The sequence below is a fragment of the Rhododendron vialii genome, chromosome 8a (assembly GCF_030253575.1).
Source record: "Rhododendron vialii isolate Sample 1 chromosome 8a, ASM3025357v1".
NCBI classification, from domain to species: Eukaryota; Viridiplantae; Streptophyta; class Magnoliopsida; order Ericales; family Ericaceae; genus Rhododendron; species Rhododendron vialii.
Window position 1 is genome coordinate 18,507,353 of NC_080564.1, and position 23,189 is coordinate 18,530,541.

The window sequence follows — 23,189 nt, forward strand, 5'->3', positions numbered from 1 at the left end:
TGCCATGCTCAAGTAAACAAATGCTTCTGAAAAATGAAAAAACAAAGACATTTCCAGTAATCGAAACAATGTTGGAACGAAACATAAGTACACAACTAATGGGAGTCTTTACTCCAAGTAATGCAGCAAAAGGATTGCTAACAGCTTTAGTATCAACCAACAGCATGAGCCTCCGATCTTCCCTTAGAAAGACAAAAACACCGGTCCACCACGAGTTCTGAATCCTCTTTTCCAGGTTCTTTTCAAACAATTGGAGGTAAAATGCGAGAAGAGATTATTACCTCAACGTGCCAGGGAAATGCAGTTCAACGTAGATCATCATTCTTTCTGCCTTCGGATTTCTGGAGTTCTGGAGAAAGATAAAGAGCAAAATACCGATAATAAACTCCACTGCACAGAATAGAAGAAAGAAAGCACAACTGTCGTAAAGGGGGAGACTGAGGAGGGGAAAAAAGAAGGAAAAACACTGACCTAGAAAAATAATTACAACTGAGAATCAGGGAACTTCTCATTAAGTAGATGAAATAATGAGATTGAGAAACCAGTGCAAAATGTAGGCATCTTTTGTGTTTTCCTGGAGCACAAGAAATCCTCTTTTCCCAATTATGTTCACGTTTTGATTGTCATCTTGGTGAAGTGGAAGAAATGATGGCAACTTGTACAAGAGGACAATCGGTAATGTTTGTCCTATCATGACTTCCTTGTAACAGAGCTTCTCTGTGAGGGTTCAGAAGTAGACTCTGCTGCATGTCCTTTGGAAGAACATTGAACACTGCTTCCAAATCTCCTTTCAGTTTCAGGCAAACTGGTGCATGGTCTGCATTAGCCTTTCCAGACTGTAGCAGCAGAAGTTGTATTTAAGTAAAATAAAGAGAGAAGCAAAGTGACTGCAACAAAAAAGAAAAAAAAAAAAAAAAAAACGTAATGGCTGTCAAGCTGATTAATTTGTGTATGCGTTTCTCTTGAATGTTTGAGGTGTGCTAAATGCTAATTAAATGCCTTTTAAAGCAGTCAGACAATTTAGACAAACAACGCTAGATGGAACAAACAATACTGTCATCGATGGATGTATTTCATGTCTGGGAAATATTGACTCCTAAAGCTTGATAAGACATAATGACAACAATTAACCAACTTAAATAAAGACTTAAACACCACACTGCATACTCTACTTTCCGCTTTTTTGGCATAAAAAGAATGCCTCAGATTTGTCAGCTATGAGATGGGAATTTGAAGCAACCAAGAGCAATGTTTTAGCCATAAAAAAGAGCAATGATTTATCTTACCATCGTGTATGGTTAGGGTTGAAAAATGATCTGAACGAGCCGAGCAGTGGATTGTTCAAGTTTGGTTTTAAAATCTTAACAAGCTACAAAAACATGTTTCAAGCTTGGCTTATTTATCAGGTGAGCCAATCTGAAAAGAGCTTTAATCAAGCCGATCATGAGTCGATATCGAGTAACTTAAATATTTTTCACATCAAAGTAAAACGAGCTGACTAGTAGTTCGTTCAAGCTTGGTTTAACGAGCTAAAAAAATTGTTCAAGCTTGGTTTGTTTATGTAACAAATCGATCTTGAACAAACTTTTTTAATGATCGAACACAAGCTCGAACTTATCAGCTCTATGCATTGTTAATTCCATATAGCACATAGCATGACAATCACAAGACAAAAGTAACATGTTTTTGGCCAACAGAAAGCCAACCGCTCTGCACACAAGGGTTAGCACTAGCGTTGGCTCAGAATTCAGTCCTTAAACCAAACTGCAATATGCCATGAAACCATGAGATAAGACAACATCTGGTTCCAAGCAAAGGGAACTCAGTCCAGTAGGCCTTGGTTTCTAAACAAATTAACCATCTAAGCAACTGTGGAAGTGACTGGTCTAGACTGCTGATCTTTTCGAGAGCCTAACCCAGGGAAGCAGGGTCAAACAGACAGTACCACCTCCTTCAAACAGAAATACATGGAAACCATCCATCCTTGGTGAGCTTCCAAAGCCTGGGTTACTCAAAACTTTGGACTGAAATATACCATATGCTTTCAGAGTGAGTGCGCTAAATTCAATGTCAGGATATCAATGCTTTCCCTTAGCCCTGGGGACAGTGTTCTAAAAGGCGGAATTAATCGCCGATTAATCGCCATCGGCGATTAATCGGAAATTTGCCATCTCCGATAAAATTAATGCCTAATCGGCTGGATTTGGCGCTCGGGAGGTTAATCGGCATTAATCGCCGATTAATCGGCGATTAATCGGTAGGCGATTAGTAGGCGATTACTCGATTAATCGATTAAAAGGAGATTAATCGGTTAAAAGGCGATTAATCGGTTAAAAGGCAATTAAAAGGGGTAAAATCTGTATTTTTAGAAAATGAAGGGGGGTAACTGTAATTTATGTCTCATACCCAGTTAAAATGGATTCAATTCCTTCGAATCCCGTTTACTGTGTTTAGGGCTTTGTTACCCAGACCACTCTCGATCGATCTTGGACTTGGACCGAAGCCGCCGACGTCGCCTGCCTTCGCCGCCGCCGCCGCCGCCTGCCATCGCCGTCGCCTGCCGTCGCCGTCACCTTCCATCACCATTGCACTGCTGTAATTTCTCTCTCTCTCTCTCGAATCCTCGGTCCCTCTCCCTCTCTCGTATGGCTCTCTCTCTCACAGTTTCTCTCTCGCACTGCTGTAACTCATTTTTATTTTGTAAGTCCATAAACTCCAGTCACTCGACTCACTCCATACCGGCCGGCCATGTCTGGACAGTGGCCAAAATGGCAAAATGTTTTTTTTTTAAATCTTAAAACAAAGTGTTGTCAGTAGTGTTGTTTGGTGTTAACAATTAACACAAAGTGTGAAATCTTAACTTATAATCATGTTAACACTTACCAATTTCTTGACTTTCTTCTCTGTTTTTTTTTTTTTTTGGTTTTTTTTGTGTGTTACTGTGTAGACTATATTGATATCAAATGTCAATGGATCCCACTCATATTCCATCTTCAGAGGCCTCTAATTCTGAGCCAGTATTGAAAAGAAAATCGGATGATGTTGGATGGGAGTATGGAGTTATTGTGGATGTTAAAAATAAGGACCGCCTAAGATGCATTTTGTGTGGGAATCAGTATACTGGAGGGGTTAGTAGGATGAAAAAACACATAGCTCAGGTTAAGGGAGATGTTGCCGCATGCACTAAGGCAAGCAAGGAAGATATATTAAAGTGTAAGAAGGCACTTGATGAGACAGCAGCTAAAAAGAAAGAGAAGAAGCAAGGAGGCATTAATCTTAGGGAGGAAGTTAATATAGTACATGAAGAAGGTGATGAATTTGAAGATGATGAAGTTGAGCATGTAGGTTCAAGGAAGAGGCCCCATGTTCTTGGTCCCCTAGATAGATATATAGAGATCAATCCTGGTTCTTCTGACACGACTACGAGTGGATTCAAGAAGGTAAAACAACCAAATATAAAAGATTCAATTTGGAAGAAGAAGAGTCATGAAGTGAATCAATACTTGGCTCGATGGGTGTACGAAGCCGGTATTCCATTTCATGCCATAGACAATGATAGTTTCAAACGTTTTGTTGAAGCGGTTGGCCAATTTGGACCGGGATACGAACCTTCAAGCCAATACCAACTAAGGGAGCCATTGTTGAAGGAGGAGGTGGATAGAACAAAAAAATTACTCAAGAGGCAAGAAGAAGAGTGGGCTTTGACGGGTTGTTCTATCATGACGGATGCTTGGACCGATCGAAAGAGGAGAAGCATTATGAACTTGTGCGTTAACTGTAAGCAAGGGACTTGTTTTCTTTCTTCGAAGGAAGATTCGGAGGCATCACACACAGGGGTGTATATCTTTGAATACGTTGACAAGTTCATTGAAGATATTGGGGCACAAAATGTAGTTCAAGTAGTCACGGATAATGCATCCAACAATATGGCAGCGGCGGATTTGCTAAAGATCAAGAGGCCTAACATATTTTGGACCTCATGCGGCACTCACACAATAAATCTCATGCTTGAAGGAATCGGTAAGCAATCCAAGTTTAAAGGAATTATTGATAAGGCTAAGGCGTTCACTATTTTTGTTTATGCTCATCATAATACATTGGCGATGATGAGAAAATATACGAAGAGGAGAGACATAGTGAGGCCGGGTGTTACTAGATTCGCGATAGCCTTCTTGACTTTGCAAAGCTTGATGGAAAAGAAACAAGAATTGCGGGCAATGTTTAGTAGTGACGCATGGGACAAGAGTAAATGGGCGAAGAGCCCAAAGGGGAAAACGGCATTTGCTACCGTGATGAGTACGGCATTTTGGAATGGTGTGACCTTATGCTTGAAAGTGTTTGGTCCATTGGTTATGGTTCTTCGACTTGTTGACGGGGATCGGAAGCCCTCAATGGGATTCGTATATGGTGAGCTCAAAAATGCAAAAGAAGAGATCAAAGGGGCATACAAGCAAGTTGAGACTAACTACCGGCCAATACTAGATGTCATTGATGGGAAAGCCAAGGGTCGGTTAGATAGTGCGTTGCATTTGACGGGTTACTTTTTAAATCCTTTTTACTTCTACAAAGATCATACCATTCAAGATGATCCTATCATTATGGATGGGGTTCTTACTTGTGTTGAAGCTTTTTTTCCCGATGATGTCAATGTTCAAGATGAAGTCATCAATAGAGAGTTGTTGAAGTACAAGAACAAAGAAGGTGGATTTGGAAGACCATTAGCCACAATGGGATGTGCGACGAACAATGACTCTTATGATCCGGGTAAATAAGTAGTTACTTTCCTTGAGTGTTTTTTTTTTTTTTTGGCTAGGTTACTTAGTAATATATTTTTTTTGTGCTTTCTTTTATGACTAGTTGGATGGTGGTCTAACTATGGCAATCATACACCCAATTTGAAAAGAATGGCCACTCGAATTCTCTCTTTGACTTCAAGTTCATCGGGGTGTGAGAGAAATTGGAGCACTTTTGAGGGAGTAAATACAAACACACTCTCTCTCTTTCTTTATATATATATATATATATATATATATATATATATATATATATATATATATATATATATATATATATATATATATATATATATATGCATCGGACAAGAATTATATTAACTTAGGATTTTTTCTTTTTTGTATAGATACATACAAAGAAAAGCAACAGACTAGATGCGACAAGGTTGAACAATCTAGTGTGTATATATATATATATATATATATATATATATATATATATATATATATATATATATATATATATATGCATCGGACAAGAATTATATTAACTTAGGATTTTTTCTTTTTTGTATAGATACATACAAAGAAAAGGAACAGACTAGATGCGACAAGGTTGAACAATCTAGTGTATGTCCAATTCAATGCCAGACTCATCAACAATAAAAGAAAGGGGAATGATGTATTACGTGCTAGTGAAGCAACACATGCGCAAGGATGGATTGTGGAAGGTGGTGATGTTGATGAAGAAGACCCGGTTTCGGGACTTACATGGGAGATGATCGGGGAAGCTACGGGAGCGGATGAAGTCCTCCAACATAGAAGAAGTACTAGAAATGTGGGAGTACGAGAGCTACATGAGGAAGATTTTTTGTCGGAAGATGATCCCGAAGAGGAGGTAGATGAGGATTTTGAGTTTGAGTCCGATGGAGACCAAGTTATGGATGGATATGGGGAAGAAGAGGATGAGTAAAGAGTAATTGGCTAGTAATTCCGTACTTGATTTTATTTGGTTTGTAATTGACTAGTAATTTCGTATTTGGTTTCCTTTGGTATGAAGTTGAACTATGAACATTAAACTTCTCATTGTATTGACTAGTTATTTCGTAGTACTTTACTACTTTTTCATAAGGGTTGTCATTGGGGTGTGTGTGTGTATGTGTGTGTGTGTGTGTGTGTGTGTGTGTGTGTGTGTGTGTGTCTATATATATATATATATATATATATTTATATATATTTATATATATATATATATAAAACCGATTAATTGTTACAAGCCGATTAATCGGCGATTAAAAGGCCTTGAAGCTTGAAGGTGGTCGACCGAGCGACGAACGCCGAGCGATTTTTAGAACATTGCCTGGGGACCAGGAATGGTGGGTAAAGCTTTGTGTTAAAAAATGCAAACTGATTGATATGAGGTTTATGGCCCTAAATTCACTTGGTGAGACTAAATTAGTTTCACAAAGATATTGGTTACACTCGTGTATGGTCAACACTCATGCCTCATAGCATAATTTTGCCTATAAAAAAAACAACATTTTAAAAACAAACTAAAAGTAAAGGTCTCTTGGGCCAACACAAAGCTACCCACTCTGCAGTTAAAGAGGTAAACCTAAAAAAAATTGGTCAAAAAGCTACACATACCCATACTATTGTGGCAGTCAAGTACATACATTCTCCCAGAAGTTTGCCTTAACCTCTAACCACCTCAAAAGCCAATTGCTATCCAAGAAAAGCAGTCACTTCATAGAGCTCTTCCATGAACTATATTGCTAGCTTGAGACATTGGCATTTGTAAGAAACCATTTAACTGGAACGACACTGAAAAGCTATAAATGGATGACACCAAAACCTTATCTAAACCACTTCAGCAACCGTTCTGCCTATAGTCTTGCTAAAAGTCTCAAAGCACCACCAAACCAAAAAAAGTAGCAGATGTGGAAGATGTCCCTTCTAAAAGGCTACCCGATGTTGTACTCTCCATAAAAGAAGGTGAAACACATCACAAGATCCATAGGCTCCAGTAGACACCAATAGCGAATCAGTGGAAATTCGAAGAAAAGAATTTAGCTGGTATTGGCTTACAATCCTGGGTGAATTCAATCCCAAAAGCTAGCTTTTGAGGTGAGGGTGCCATCAAGCTTATATCCCGAATTCTTCTTAGTTTTAACGTAATTAGAGGCTGACCCTGAATTTTTTTTCCTAAAAAGGCCAAAAGAGAACACTTACCCTTCCACCTAGAAAACCATGATTGCCTTGGCATTAACAGAAATACTGATTAAAAGCTATTCTAATTGCACTTGTGTTCTTTCTAAATCAGCTTTACGACTTGACAACATTCTAAGCATCCATAGATAATGTCATTCATACGAATGGTGGAAGAAAATCATGGAAAACAAGACACAATAACCAGAAAATGATACACGAGAGATGCACCTGCATTTCTGCTAGAAGATATCTCTCGATGGCATTGAAGGAATCAACAATTTCCAATTCAGACATTTTAGATATGAATTGTAGAATGTCAGTCTTCATCCTTGCTTGCCTCCAAAGCCTTTGTTGTTCTTGCTCAGCAACAGCACGCCTTCTTTGAAACCAAGGCTTAAAGTTCTGTCCTTTCAAGAATCGCCTAAATAGATGTTAACCATTTCATTTCGACAACATAAGACCATTGGACTGCATAAACAAAACCATAGAATAACATCCTAATTAAGGACATGATGGGTGAGGGCTAATTTCTTTACCTGTATAGGTCCAACCAGTTGTATCTCATCCGCTTTGCTAAAAACTTTCCCGGACCTCTCGCAGATAAGCTTCCAAGGAATTCATCACTATTGAATGGGGGGAGTGGAGGTGGATCAACAAATGGTGAAGATCCTTCAGAAGGTGTGGTAGCTCTAAAATAAGGGCCAAAAGGGGCCAAGAAGTTGGTCGTGAGCTCCAAAAAATGGCGTCGCAGTATCTCATTGTTGACAACAGACATAGACTCCTCAACCCTAGGTGACATCCCTGCATCAATGAGCCTATTCAAGATAGAAGTATCTGGCTTAGTTGTTGCATTGTAAGTGCTCCAAATGGCTTCCTTGTGTTCCGTCATAAGACAGAGAGGACCCTCTCTCCTTAACTTCACAGCATTCAATAAATTCGACGGAGACAATTTCTTCAAAGATAGATTTCTAATCCCAATTCCTTCAGGCCTAGCAGACATTCTCCCAGTAGAAGCTCTAGGGGCAAGAGAAAGCCGGCTTGAATTGAGAGAAGGACTCCCAACTGAAACAATGTGAGGGATATTACGAAGCGATTTTAAGAAGAAAAGATTTGTCACGCCCAAAACCATCGGAGGGAAAACTTGCCCTTCTTGAAGCGAGTTTAAGGGGGCAAAATCTGGGTCATGAATGGTGAAGTAAGGCCTGAAATCAACACTACAAAGGAGGGGTGCAATCAAACTAACTAAAGCCGCGACAGCCTCACAGCATTGGGGAGGTGTTGGTGCTATGATAAGAATTGGTTCACCAATAAGTAACAACTCCCACAACAGCCAGAGCTGTAAAAGAAGGCCCCTATATATCCCGAAAATATCCGCATCGTGAAATAGACCCTGTGGTACTGACTGGTTATTGGGAAGAAAAGGAGCCATAGAGGAAGTGGACTCTTCAAGTGATATTCCACCCTCGGAGGCCAAACTATGAGGCGGCGGCAAGTTAACTTTTAGCGTAGCATTCCCAATGGGAAGCTCCATCAGATTACCCGGTACCGGACTAGGCCACATTGACACATAAGTAGCAATACGCTCAAGGGCTTTGTTTCCAATATCAAAATACAAAGGACCCATGATTTGCAACAGTGGTTTGAACACACCAGAGTAAGGACTGTGAGATAAAATCACCACAGATTTCTGCTCACCACCTCTCTTTAGCCTCTCATCATGTCTCTGCCTATTGAACACAAACCCATACAAGTATCTACTAATACTATTACTATCACTATTATTATGAACTGGTTTTGGGGAAAGTTGGTTACCACAATCTGATCTTTTCGGGGGCCGCCTTCGGACCCGGAAAAAGAAGATGCAATCGTGGATGGTGGAGCGGTTGTGGTGCTGGGAGACAGAATCGGGGAAAGAACTGAACGCGATTTCGAGCTCTTCTTCTTGGGTGAGGGAGCCATGTGGAAAACAGTCCTCGATGAGCTGGCCTTGCTCGAGATCGAACCTGATGGTGCAAAAGGCAACGACCCATTTGCGCAAGGATTGTGGATCGATCTGCGAAATGGGTTGGTCGGGTTTTAGAGAGAAGGATGGAGACCGGCTCATTTCAAAGTGAATCTAGCATCACTGCTGCCTTTCATTGATTGAGGAACTCATTTTTCAGTTGGAACGCCTTTGGAGATATCAATTGGAAGTTCAACGGAGGGATGAATCGAGAGAAATGCAATGGGTTTCGAGATGGGAGGGGGAATAATTGAAAGAGAGTTTTGCTGCTTTGCAAGACCGTACTCATAAATCTTTCAAAATCATTTGCGTTTCACTCTCCATTCTCGTTTTGCAATTGCATTCTCAATTCTGGTAGTCACGAATTTTGGTTAGAGCGTTCATAATGTAATAATCGAAATTAAAAAAATTGTTAAAATTAATAATATGTGCTCAAAAAAGTGTTTATATTGTAATAATCAAACTTAGTAACATTTAAGCAACTTATCAAATTTTGACATTTGAATAATCAAAACTAGCAATCTTTTGCCAATAACCAAATTTATTGGACTCCACGTCTTCTCAATCCAGTACACCCATCATGGGAAAGTAAAACTCACTCTCTACTTTGGCAAGTGGTTGTCCATTTAACAATATTGATCACTATATGAATCTTAACAAATGTCATTCAATATAGACTATTAGACTGAGAAGAAAAAAAAACTAACCGTTAGATTTAAATTTTTGGCAACCCATTTTGATTATGGGCAAAAAGTAAATAATGTGGAACTTGACATTGCTAACTTTGACAACCTCTAAATGGATAATTAAAAAATAATATGACAATTTTTAATTATTCAATTTTAATTATTACATTGTATATGCTCTTATTTCAGAATTTGTTGAGAGACATTTTCATGCTCAAACTTTATGAGACTGGGCAAGAGTTATTTTTACTTTTTCCCCTATGGATTTGGTTAGAGTGTTAGACAATGAAGAGATGGAAAATCGGATAGGGAAGAGAGATGGATGCATTTGGTTTGGTGAATTGAAATCAATTGGAATGCATGTAGGAAGGGCAAACTTCACTTTGACCTTTTGCAGTTTGGATTTGGTGCGAATTGCCCCTCTCATTTCGAAACTTGCACATACCCTCTATGGTTTGTGGACTAAAATGCAAAGTTATGCTTTCCGTTCAATTTAACAGAAACTAGGACAGATACGTGTAATTTTTTTTGAAAGTAAAAGAACTGGAAAACAAGTACAAAAATGAAAAAGGATAATGTTTTACAGTAGTGATTTTCACACTCCTTTTTTCATACCCACACTTGTTTTTTGTCTTATTATGATGTGAATTTACAATATTGCACAGGTTTCCTTTGCTCCAGATTGTTCGCATCACATTGACGAAGACGACGTTTTCGGTTGCCTTTGCTTTCATGGATAAGGAGAAGGAGGACAACTACACGTGGGTATTGAAGAAGTTGAAGGGTATGATAGATCCCGAATCACTTCCCGATGTTATCATCACAGAAAGAGAGTTAGCCATCATGAATGCCATTACAAGAGTGTTTCCTAAGGCCACCCGTTTTCTATTGTATGGAAGTATTTCCGAACAAATAGAATTAAGATATATGGTATGAAGCACCGTGGTATAGATCTAATAGGAGAAATAACATGCGAAGTCATTGCTCCAAATAATCTGTTCGGCCTAGAGTAGGGCCGAACAGACTGAGAGCTCATGAGAAGACGTAAGCCCAAAATGATTGATAAAAGACCAGTTAAAGTATGAAGTAAACCAGTCCAGACAGTCTGTTCGGCTATGAGATAGCCGAACAAGGAAGGAGCTCCAATCAGGTGCTAGGACAGGAAGAACACTTTGGAAAGGTCCAGAAGCAGTGTTATTCCGTTAAGGAATGAGATCCCGAGGAAATAGGATCTAGAATAGATACCCAATGAAAGTGGGATGTCCGGCTAGCTATGGAAAAGAGTCCTAAGTGGACTAAGGTAATAAACTGATAAGGGAATGAGAATCCAAGATATTTTGGTTTCCTATACAGAGTAGGAAACCTAGTGCAAAACGGATACTTGGGCGGCAAGCATCCACGAATCTATAAATATGAGGTAAAACTAGAAATAAAGGTACGAGATACGTTGCATTCTGACATATCCTCCTACTGATAATTAGGGTTTATTGACTAGTACGTGACATTAACTTTGGCATCAGAGGGCCTTTGCCACGAGAGGCAAAGGTGCACTCACCCCTTGTCTGTTTTGCAGATTGGGTTTCCGACGACGAATTAGGGTTCCGGTGAAAAGGCACGAATAAGCCGTTGCAATCTAAAGTGATCCAAAACATCAATTGTTTTCATCCCCCTACAATTGGCGCCGTCTGTGGGAAACGAACGATTTTTCTTTGAAAAAAGACCATGGTGGAAATAGATCCAGCAACACCACACGATCCGAAAAATCTGCTAGATGGAGGTGGAGATAAATCTCCGCCTGGGGCTCCGAAAAAGCCCGAAGGCGGATATAGGAGGACCACGAGTAAGGACCGCTCCCTTACTGTTCATGACAACTTTAAGAACAGAGAGGGAGGGACGGCATCAAGATCCACGAGAAGGAGTAAATCCCACCGAAGGGATGAATCAGTCGCACACTCCATGAGTATGCACCATAGCGAAGATGTTCTCGATAAAAAGAGGTAAGAAATCGAGGAGTATGCTCGTCTGATTAAAAAACGAGAGCATGAGATCAGGAAGTTAGAGGGAATCAGGGAACACCCGGAGGATTTCGGACTGTCTCGAAGAGATTCCAGAGGCAACGGGTATGCTATGGTAAAATACAAAAAAGCCCCTTCACGAGGAAAAAGGAGCAGAAGCAAGAGCTGAACACCGGAACGAAGAAGGACTTCTCCAAAAAGAAGGAGAATGTAGACACCCCAATCTGGGCTTCTAGATTAGTTTACTTACGGTATTTGATTCCTCGATGATGAAACGGATCAAGAACACCCCGGGAATGTCGAGATTTTGAGCTTTGAGTGTTTGAAAAACCCTTGAACCTAACCTGGCCTAAACCACTTCAAAAAAACCAAAAACCCTACTGATGCGCACCAGAGCGCAACCATCGCGCGCCGGGGCGCACCATCGCGCGCCAAACTCACTCCATCGCGCAACAGAGCGCCAGGGCGCACCATCGTGCGACAGACTGACTCCGTCGCGCGACGGACCAATCTGCCACCAACCTTTCTGAAGGAGGACAGTTGGCCACCAATGCAACCTCAGCCAGGCCTCGTGGACTGGCTGAAATCCTCTGTTTCCAACCAGATTCACCTCCATCTCCCCCTATATATACCCCCCCATGGTTATTCTTTCAAAGGGTTACCAAATTTTAAGCCCGAAGAAGGATTACACTCATAATCCTCCATTTTCACACTTCAACCATCCAAGAACAAAGATTGTTCTTCCACCTCCACCTTTTCAAACACCTCAATCAAACTTCACCTCAATCAAACCTCAAAGTTCAAACACCTTTCAAACTCAAAAACCAAAGGTATAGCATACCTTTGTTCTATTTTCTGTTCTAATCCCTGAGGGGGGCTGGCAGGGCCAAGGCTGGTAATCAATACCAGTTCTGGTCCTAAAGCTGGCAAGGTTTCAAAAACTGTCATGGTAGGAACCAGCGCGCGATGGTCCCACTCTCTCGCGCGACACTCCGGTGCTGCATGCGATGGACCGCGTGGGGATTGGTGTCCTACTATTTCATGCTTTATTTTGTATATAGATCACTGTTAAGCATGTTAAAAACCAGTTTACTGCTTTCCTTTGTTCGAAATTGCTAGCCGTAGTTCAATTTGCATGTCTTCTGTTTTGGAGTACCCCTAGGATCATTCTGGACCTGTCCCAGAACCCAGAAATGTGTAAACCAAACACTGGTCCGCGCTAGGGCGCACCATCGTGCGCCAGACTGGCTCCATCGTGCGACAGTGCGCCAGGGCGCACCATCGTGCGCCAGACTAACTCCGTCGCGCGACAGAGCGCCAGGGCGCATCCTCGCGCGCCAGACTGGCTCCGTCGCGCGATAGTATGCCTGTGACCAGTGAGTGGCCTTACACGGGTAGCTTAGTTTTAGGTCATTATTTTGTCCCCACACTGTTTATGGGGTGTTTTATTAATTTGTAGGGCTTTACAACCTTGAAACTGTATATTATGCTGCCTATAAACTGCGTGGTTTGTCCTGGGTGTGCACTGGTCCTTCTAGAGCCCAGATGGTTTGAGAATAAGAGCTGTGGGTTTGAGCTCACCGGCGCGCGCGTGTCTTGGAGTTGTGCGCACAGGAGTAAACAACATGCAGTGACTCGTTCAGTGCATGCTGGTTTCTTTCTACGCACGTCACTCCAAAACAGGGGCCTCCCAGTTTGTTTAAACTCCCACAGCAGTCTGTTCTCATCCTATACTAACTGCTCATCCATGCATGCTATCTATCACATCCTGCAAACATGTTACAGTTTTAATCCCCGATTAACTGTTCCCCCGCCCTAATTGGCTAAAAAATTGATTAATCAAACAGAATCGCAAACAAACATTTTTGCAAATGCCTAAGTAGAGACCGATCTCCGGATTGGGCGAGAGGGGTGCCATAAAACCCTTCCCTTCTCATAACCTGGCTCCCGAACCCAGATATGGTTATGACGGACTGGTTCCTTAACTTTTTCAAATCAATCAGCGCGGCAAGTGCTTCGAAATACGGTTCCTTGGGTGTCGGACCTTCAAACCCGAGTGGCGACTCTGTATTTTGCGAGCGCTTGCTTCCCCGCTCGCGCTCCCTCGATCTGGGCCCTTGCATTTTGGAATCCGGAAATTCCAAGGGCACGCATGCCCACAGTGGCGACTCTGCTGGGGACCGAATCAATATTGGTCTATACTTAGATTTTAATACGCTCGAGAACAATCCCACAAAAGTCTATCAAAATAGTGAGCTTCGCGCTGCTAAAGAAAGGATTGGTGATTTAACAGGACCTCGTGTCCGGCCATCCAATCTGGGGCTTTTCTAATTGTTCTCTCGTGTAGTTTCTTTTAAGTATTGATCAATAAAGAGAGCCAAATTTGAAAAGGCATTTGCGAATTTGCGATTCTGTTTGATTTATCAAATTCTTTAGCATTTTTCATATGCATCGATGTGGGATAAAGCCGCGTTGGATCGTTTTGGCAATCCGGCACGGTTTACCGGAGCTCGGGGACCCCGAATGACCAACAACCTTCGACAATGATGAGTCATTCTACCGTTTGACTATTGCTCTGCGATTACGCGGGCAGCGGGAGGTATATCTTGGCTCTAGTCCGAGGAACCCGTTACAAACCAAAACCAGCCTTTGCATATATAAAGCATTAGAACTCTCCAAACTAGGACAGGTAGCTACATGTTAAGATCTATTTGCATCTAACCCCATATACTGTCTACGTGTTACTGCTTTCCCTATCGCATGCACTGTACATGCACTGTTTTGCATAGGAGCATGCTTAAGGTGGTTCTTTCTTTCGAGTTTGTCTTACGCTGTCTAAGACGTTGTTGGACCCGATGAGGAGTCGATCATTCTGTCGAATGTTCGTTATCAATCGCAAAGTCCTTAGTTCAATGAGACTTTGGGAAATCAAAATTTACTACATCCTTGGCTCATGCCCGATTAAGGATTCAACCAACAATAAGGAACAACGAAGTAGTGATGCCGTGTCACTGGCACCACCCAGGTTGAAGTGCGTTGTCACTATACACTGCGGTGTTCAAGGTTAAGGTGTCATGCCATCCACGCCGAGTTGTTCCAAGTTCGAAGTTGAATCTTCAAAAGGGACTAGCCAAAGATTTAGTCTATTTTGACTTCTTTTAAGATCTGTCGATCTACTCAAAGACACATCGCCGAAAAGAATTCTGAGGATTCCAGCAACGTCTGAAACTCGTGAGGCAAACTCGTCTCTGGAACTGTACATACATACATTCTATTTTGCATAGGAGCATGTTTAGGGCGGCTTCTAGGTTGTCTCTCTCTTTCGAGTCTGTCTTATGCTTATTAGGACGCTGCTAGACCCGATGAAGAGTCGTGCATCTCGATGGTGCACGTTGTTAATTTTTCAAAGTCCTTAGATCAGCGAGACTTTGAGAAATCAAACCTTATTAAGTCCTTGGCTCATGCCCGATTAAGGATTCAACCGACAATAAGGAACCACAAAGTATTGACGTCGTGACATTGATATCATTCAGGTCACAAGTGCTTTGTCACTTACAACCACCCCGGCTAAAGCACAGCGTTGCTCACGCCACCCCGGTTAAGGTGTCACGCCGTCAATACCGAGTTGTTTCTAATTCAAAGTCGAATCTTCAAATGGGACTAGTCGAAGACTTAGTCTGTTTTGACATCTCTTAGGATCAGTTTGATCTATTCAAAGGATACACCCTCAAAAAGAATTTCGAGGATTCTGGCAGCGTCCGAACATCATGTGATAGACTTGTCTCTAGTTCTAGAGTCTAGGGTTGACACCGACAACGATGTGTACATTGCATTTTGCTGTAGGAACACCACTGAGCTTTTGTCTTACTTTGCTGTCCAAAGCTTCAGGCCATTGCATCGTCGGAGAGTACCGAAAAGAAGAGCCAAACCTGCTTGGGAACATCTGCCGAAGCTGTTGCACCTTTGCTTCCAAGGTCATATCACCTGCCTCGTTCATCAATTCAGAATGGCAATACAAATGGAGCTGGCTGAGCTTAAGAAGGCTGTAGAAGAATTGGGTCACGAGATGGACAAACAGATGATTATGGTCCAGGGACTCGTTGGCCTCATTACCTCCATAGCCCTGCAGCCAGATATGGGGCTAGTCAAAGAACCTCCTCAAGCCTACCACTCTCCAACGGTCGGAATCAAACTATGCTCAGGAGACATGTTCAACGACCTGGTTGAATTCCATGAGACTAAGACTCACTCGAAGGAGGATGTTGATTCCTTTGTCGAAGCCATTGCCAAAGGGGAGGACATACTTAGTGATGAATTCAGCCCCGAAGGCAAAAGAATGCATCCTATTGATGAGGCAATGTGTTGCAACTGCGAAGCAAACAAGGGTTCCGCTTTGGATTCTCAGTTCACTCGCCGAAACCCACCAAGGACTTTCTCACGCTTCTCTACACCTTTGGCCTCAATTTATGAGAAGCTCCTCGATGCTGGTTCCATCAAGCCCCTCAATCCAACTCCTCTACCCAAAAATCCATCACCCAACTTCAAGTATAACCTCTATTGTGCCTACCATCAGATGCCTGGCCATCCTACCAATGCTTGCTTCCGGCTTTGACATGCCGTTCAAGATCTCGTTGATTGTGGTATCATCACAACCCCACCACCATCAACAGTCGATACCAATCAGGTTCAAAACGCTTAAAGCTTCCGAGCCCGAACCCAACCCCGGAGTTTCTCTGTCTTCGAGGCACCTTTATCTACAGTAATGGAGAAGCTTTTCCAATCCGGGCATCTCAAGCCTTTGACCCCGACTTCCCCACCCAAAGTCTTACCAGCCAACTGCAATGCCAACCATTTCTGTGCCTTCCACCAAATGCCTGGCCATTTCACAAACAAGTGCTATCGTCTCCGACACAAGATACAAGATCTTATTAATGATGGCACGATTCAAGTTCCACCAAAGCCCAATGTCATTTTTGACTCCTTGCCTCAACACGGGTCTGACCCTCTGGATGGTCATATAACAGTCAACCCTACTCAAATCAACCCGAGCTCTGAGCCGAATGTACCCATCTCGTTCGAGCCTGAGGACAGCTTGCTGGCTGCTGTTTGTGCAATTGGGACTTCCTCTGCTGACATTTGGTTTGACAGTGATGAGGGGCTTGCAAATGAGAGGACCGACTGGCTGAGGTCCGTTGATCAAAGGAACACCGAGTAGGTTTGGTCGAAGAAGCTGAGGAGGCCGAAGTGCTGTTGCTTGGGCTTGAGACCCGCTGGATCCTACCTCTTTTTGTGGAAGCTACGGGTAGCTTTTTAACAATTGCGTTTTCAAAACCACGTCTAGTTTGCATTGGCGTTTTGTCTGAGTCTGACACAGAGTCTTTTGCATTTGTCTAGTCTAGCTCTGAGTCGGAGGTTGTGCCTCTTGGCCCTCCACATCGTAGCATTTGTTTCAAGTTTCGAGTCTGCTGTACTTGGCAAACCCCGAGGGTTTTTATGATATGCTTTATCTTGCTTCTAAGTACTTCGCTGGCTTTTATATAAACTGTGTCGACTCTGATGACGAAGGGATAGATTTCGATGGGATCATCCCCAAGGAAATGTGTTCCCTCGCCGAAAGGGAAGACGAAAGGCGTGCTCAGCCTATTAAAAGGATAAGTAGTTTCAAATAAACTTGAAAGACAAGTATAACCTCCCGAAAGGTTCAAAGTTGGTCCAAGCACTGCCCCTAAAGGAGCATTGCGCTCGGTCAGACAAGCATTGACGTCTTGGTGTTGTCTCATTAAGACATGCCTTGCATTGGTCTTGAGATAAAAAAAACATCAAATCCTCTACTACCGGGTGCCAATCCGTGCCAATCCAAAAAGCAGAAGCTTAGAAGGCTCTGGGCCTCGCATCATGATCAAAGGCAACAACAGTGGCGTTCCGCCAAGTACAAGTGAGAAAGTGCACAAAATGGCCCGGAGCAAGGCATGTCAACCGAAGCACTTTTGACTCTGCGTCATTAAAGCCATATTATCTGGGGCTGCAGCCAAAGGTCTTTGACCTCGACGGCAACAAATTCAATACCTTGGTCAACCTGGATCAATTCAAAAGCAACTTTTCCTTGAGAGAAGCTTATTGGGCTGAAAACCCCAAGGGTGGGCAGTTCCAAGCAAAAGTTAGAGCAGCCTGCTAGACCAAGAACCTATGAAGGAGGTCTAGGCAAAAGTAAAGGCAACACTTGAAAGCTCGCTAGACCGAAAACCCAAATGGGCGGTTCTAGGCAAAAGTTAGAGCGTAAAAGGTAAGGTAAAATACTCGAGTGAACCTTGGCCTGAACTACGTTTTGACCTGATTCCCTAGCTTGGGATACGTAGGCAGTCTCTCTTTGAGACTCGGTCACAATCTATCAATCAGATCCATGGATGACGTTTGGTACACATCAAAGGTCGAAGAGGATCGAAGATCAAGCTGCATGGGAGGCGTCTGAAAGGGGGAAAACCTTTTGTCTTTCAGTTTTATTGCAAACTACTAATTCAATTTCAAAGCTGAGCATAAAGCCTTAAAAGATTTTTAGCATCAAAAACAGAATGAAATGCTGGCGAGGCCTAACGGCTCACAGTTTATTCTAAGTTCAGCGAAGTCTAGTGTGAGCAGTTGCAGTAGCTTTGCAGTCATGTGCGCTAGTTTGAGGTTCACGCGCACTTGTTCATAGTTATGTGCGTTGGTCTCAAACCTGCGCGCGCTTCTTTGATTCGAGCAGCCAATCAATAGCAGTTAGCTACTGCCTTCGAGTCCTGTTCAAGGGGCTTTTTGCCAAGTTTTGTCATACCGTGCAGACCTAATGTGACTGCACGGGGGTGTCAATTTCAGTCCGGGCCTATATGTGTCTTTATCTGTGTCTCATGTCCGTTTTTGTGGCATTTTTCTAGATTTCAATCTATTGTCATGTCGAGATGCTTTTCTCAGTTCTATTTGTTCATCCAGGTCACCGTACATATGTTTGACCTTACAAGTGTCAGTTTCACCTGTCTAAAAGGACTATTATGAGTTTTGGCACTCTAATACCCAAAATTTCATTATTTTCCTTGTGTCTAAGGATCTGCATCGTATCTGGGGTCTTTCTCCCTTTTTGTTCGAGTTAGGCACGTTTGTACATGTATGTGTGTCTGTGTATCGACTCAGTTCACTTGTCAATGCAAATTAGATATTAGCGCATGGTTTACATGTCAATAAACTGGAAAATGCAATTTTTACATTGCTACCCTAGTATCTGTAAACCACAAGCAGCGGAATCTCGTGCACAGCAAGCGCACGTCGGCCCAAGGCAAAGCAAAGCGTCTCTGGAGCTCATCTGCCCAAGCATCGAAGAAAGGGCACGCAAGCCTAATTTCGTCAACTGGGGCACGTCAGCTCGTTCAGCGTCTATCAATCTGGGTGCGCATCTCAGAAGTAACAGACAGTATAGTAATGGGGCTCAGTGGTAGTCCTTAGGTGTCGTTGTCCTCCAAGGAGCTGCCCTTAGCTTGCATCTACATTTTCAGTATATTATACATACCCTTGCATATTGTGTGTATTAAATGTTGAGAGCAGGAAGATGGCCAGCATGGTTGCCGTCATATCATTTGTTTGCCAAGGGTTGCGATGCGATCTTCTGCAGAACAATCCAATGACAGCCGGTTCTGTCAAATTTCTCAACGGCTTGATCTTTCAGCATACTGATCTGCCCAGTTCAAATCAACGACAGCCGGTCCTGTCCAACCCCAATGGCTCGATCAATTTGTATAGTGATCCACCAGTTCAAATCAACGACAGCCGATCCTGTCCAACCCCAATGGCTCGATCAATTTGTATAGTGATCCGCCAGTTCAAATCAACGACAGCCGGTCCTGTCCAACCCCGATGACGATCAATTTGTATAGTGATCCGCCCTTCCAATTCAACGATGGTCAGCCATATCATCAATGACGGTCAGCCATATCAGTCATTCCACGATGGTTAGCCATATCATCCATGACGGTCAGCCATATTAGTTATTCCACGATGGTCAGCTATATCATCCATGACGGTCAGCCATATCAGTCATTCCAAGATGGTCAACCATATCATCCATGACGGTCAGCCATATCAGTCATTCAACGATGGTCAACCATATCATCAATGACGGTCAGCCATATCAGTCATTTCAACGATGGTCAGCCATATCATCCATGACGGTCAGCCATATCAGTCATTCAACGACGGTCAGCCATATCATCCATGACGGTCAGCCATATCGTCTATCTCCACCAAATCAACGGCTTGATCATTCTGCACACTGATCAGCCCGTCTCCTGTCATGTCTGCAACGGTTTGATCATTTATACTGATGATCCTCCCATCCAGACTTCAACGGTTCGATCATTTATACTGATGATCCTCCTATCCTGTCTGCAACGGCTTGATCATTTATACTGATGATCCTCCCATCCAGACTGCAACGGTTCGATCATTTATACTGATGATCCTCCCATCTGGACTTCAATGGTTCGATCATTTATACTGATGATCCTTCCTGTCAAATCCCCCAACGGTTTGATCATTCGGCACATTGATCTCTCCGTCCGCATTCACGACAGTTGATCCTGTCAAATCCCCCAACGGTTTGATCATTCGGCACATTGATCTCTCCGTTCGCATTCACGACAGCTGGTCCTGTCAAATCCCCCAACGGTTTGATCTTCGGCACATTGATCTCTCCGTCCACATTCACGACAGCTAGTCCTGTCAAATCCCTCAACGGCTTGATCTTTCGGTACACTGATCAGCCCGTCTCTTGTCACAGTTCCCAACGGCTTGATCTTTCGGTACACTGATCAGCCCGTCTCTTGTCAAAGTTCCTCAACGATCTGATCATTCGGCACATTGATCTCTCCGTTCGCCTTCACGATAGCCGGTCCTTTCAAATCCACAAACAACGACCAGAACATCATTCGATGGTCCGTTCATCCGCAACTAATTGTTCCCCAGGAGAGTCCGTCTTGGCCTGTCCCGAACGACAATCACCCTCAGTCTAGCCGCAAGTGCATCTTCCAGCAGGCTTATTGCTCTGTCTCGGATGGTCTTTGATAAGGAGATTGGCTCTGATTCCCTACAGATGGAATTCAACCTGCCTGACATGACCTACCCATGTTTGTTGGAATACTTTGTGCCGAGGATAGCTTGATCCCCAGCAACGACGGCCGGTCCCATCAACATCTGCAGCGACAGCATGTCCTGTCCAAATTTGATCAACAAGCGGCGATGCATTCGTCCACTTCTACTTTCATCCCCAGCGACGGTCCGTCCGTCCATTCAACCAATTAGGTTCCGTAAGTATGCTTGTCTACTTTGCTAGTATGTTCTGCTCTGAAATACGATTCCTTGGGTGTCGGACCTTCAAACCCAAGTGGCGACTCTGTATTTTGCTCGTGCTTGCTTCCCTGCTCGCGCTCCCTCGATCTGGGCCCTTGCATTTTGGAATCCGGAAATTCCCAGGGCACGCATGCCCGTAGAGAAGTAAGGGCCGAAGTTTTACCCCTGAGGAGGAAGGGACTAGGAAGCATCATAGGGACAGGTACGAAAGACCTGATTCCGATTGGGAAAGGATTAGACCCAACAAAACAAAAGGACTAGAAGATGAAACCATGACGGCACGGGAAGCAGCACGGAAGGCCCTGAGTAATATAGCAGCCTCCCCATTTGCAAGGAGGCTACAAGAGCTAGGTTGCCAAGCAGAGTGAAGCATGGTACGTTCATACTTTACGAGACAAACGCAGACCCCGTAGCTCACATACATCACTACCAACAGGCTATGTTCATGCATGATGGGGATGATGCCATTTTGTGCAAAATGTTCCCTTCGAGTCTCGGGAAGGTGGCCCTATCTTGGTTCCATAACTTGGCCCCACGATCCATACGAGGATGGAGGCAGTTGGCCGAGGAATTCACTGCCCGGTTCTTGACAAGCAAAAGAGCCTCGAAGACGTTTGAAAGCCTTTCCACTATGAAACAAGCGGAAAGCGAGCCGATCAGAGATTACGCTAAAAAGTACTGGGAGACTTTCAATGAGATTGAGAGCTGCAGTGAAGAATATGCGATTGTAACCTTCAAGACTGGCTTGCCTGTTCGGGGAGAGTTGCGCTGGTCTTTGAATATGTATCCTGTAACGACCCTGAATTTTGGTTAGTAAAAATTTCGTTAAATATTTGAATTTTATTTGAATTACTTATTTTCTCTTGAGTGGCAATATGACTTCTTGTTTATTTTCGTCATAGTTAGATTTTGGTCAATTGTTAACTCTCGACTAGAAACCCTACGTGACCAATTTAGTTGGAGGAACCGAGCAACCGACTTACCTCGTTACTAGATGAACCTTTTGGACCTTTTGAAACTTTTGAACCTTTTACCTTTACCCTTTGGTCCATGATGTTAGGGTAATCTTTACCCATTGGACAATAAGCTTTTGACTAAAAGTACATGTAGTCTTTTCAAAATCCTATTTTAAAGATAAAAGTACTTGTACTCTTTTATCCATCGGTTATTAACCGCAAGGGGAATTATTATCCATTGGGTAATAACCGTTAGGGAAGTTAGTGACCCTTGGATAATAGAGTCTTTTGACCAAATAAAGTACCGATGTGACTAGGGAACCTTCCAATAAAGTTGATTTGACTAGTCAACCTTTTCAACCCTAGAAATTTCTTATTTATTTTCTTTTATTATTTTGGATTTATTCTTTGTCCTTTGGACAATAAATGTTTGGAGAACTATTATCCATTGGATAATAGAAACCCTAAATTTTATATTCTTTGCTAGAATATCAAGTACTCATAAATGGAATTTTATAATTTCCTAAAAGGACAATTTTGATTATTTTATTATAAAAAGTTTCCTAGTTACTATTGTCCATTGGATAATAAAAGTTAGGGTATTTATTATCCATTGGGTAATAGCCTTATTCTTTCAACTAAGTACATGGGTTTAATAAACTAGTCTTTTTCAAAAACCCCATGGGATGAGGTACAAATATTTTATTATGCTAGTACTTGTAGCCTTTAAGGCCTAAGTTTTCCTAAGTACTCTTTTATTATTTTGTATTGGGGTTTTGTACCCAATTGGATTAATTTATTGGGGAGTTGATCTTCCTAGAGTACACTAGTTTATTTGTTTAAATCCAACATGTGCCTAATTACAATTCTTTATTGGGTGTTTGATTTTGTAAATCTTGTACTTTTGTACCTTTGTTATTATGTGTGTATATATATATACTTATAGTGTACTTGAGAGAGAAAGAGAGAGAGAGAGAGAGAGAGAGAGAGAGAGAGAGAGAGAGAGAGAGAGAGAGAGAGAGAGAGAGAGAGAGTAGCCGAGAGAGAGGGAGAGAGGGAAGGAAGAAAGGAGGAAGATGGGTTGTACCTTGACTTGACTTTCCTACATCTTTCAAATCCTTGGGTAAATCTTCTTCCTAACCAAACATAACTCTCCATTGTACTTCTATGCTTTGTTTAAAACAAAATCTTGTACCATTGTCTCCAAATCTTCC

At 42.5% G+C, this 23,189-nt stretch overlaps 2 protein-coding genes across 4 annotated transcripts; one reads left to right on the plus strand and one right to left on the minus strand.

Annotated features, from left to right (window-relative positions):
* Nucleotides 1–284: 284 nt before the first annotated feature.
* On the minus strand, nucleotides 285–9,292 carry LOC131335722 (uncharacterized). Of its 3 annotated transcripts, none has more exons than XM_058371203.1 (4): nucleotides 7,481–9,289; nucleotides 7,173–7,365; nucleotides 488–836; nucleotides 285–349 (listed from the first exon to the last, which is right to left on the minus strand). In XM_058371203.1, exons 1-3 carry the CDS (start codon nucleotides 9,046–9,048, stop codon nucleotides 624–626), a joined length of 1,974 nt encoding a protein of 657 aa, XP_058227186.1. In that variant the 5' UTR covers nucleotides 9,049–9,289; the 3' UTR covers nucleotides 285–349; nucleotides 488–623. The 3 variants fall into 3 exon arrangements, with proteins under 3 accessions (XP_058227186.1, XP_058227185.1, XP_058227188.1); XM_058371202.1 differs by having other exon boundaries at nucleotides 472–836; XM_058371205.1 differs by lacking the exons at nucleotides 285–349; nucleotides 488–836 and adding an exon at nucleotides 905–2,002 and having other exon boundaries at nucleotides 7,481–9,292.
* On the plus strand, nucleotides 2,155–5,885 carry LOC131335721 (uncharacterized). The gene is made up of 3 exons (XM_058371201.1): nucleotides 2,155–4,764; nucleotides 4,858–4,976; nucleotides 5,311–5,885. The coding sequence occupies exons 1-3, from the start codon at nucleotides 2,964–2,966 to the stop codon at nucleotides 5,704–5,706; spliced, it is 2,316 nt and encodes a 771-aa protein (XP_058227184.1). The 5' UTR covers nucleotides 2,155–2,963; the 3' UTR covers nucleotides 5,707–5,885.
* Nucleotides 9,293–23,189: the final 13,897 nt, after the last annotated feature.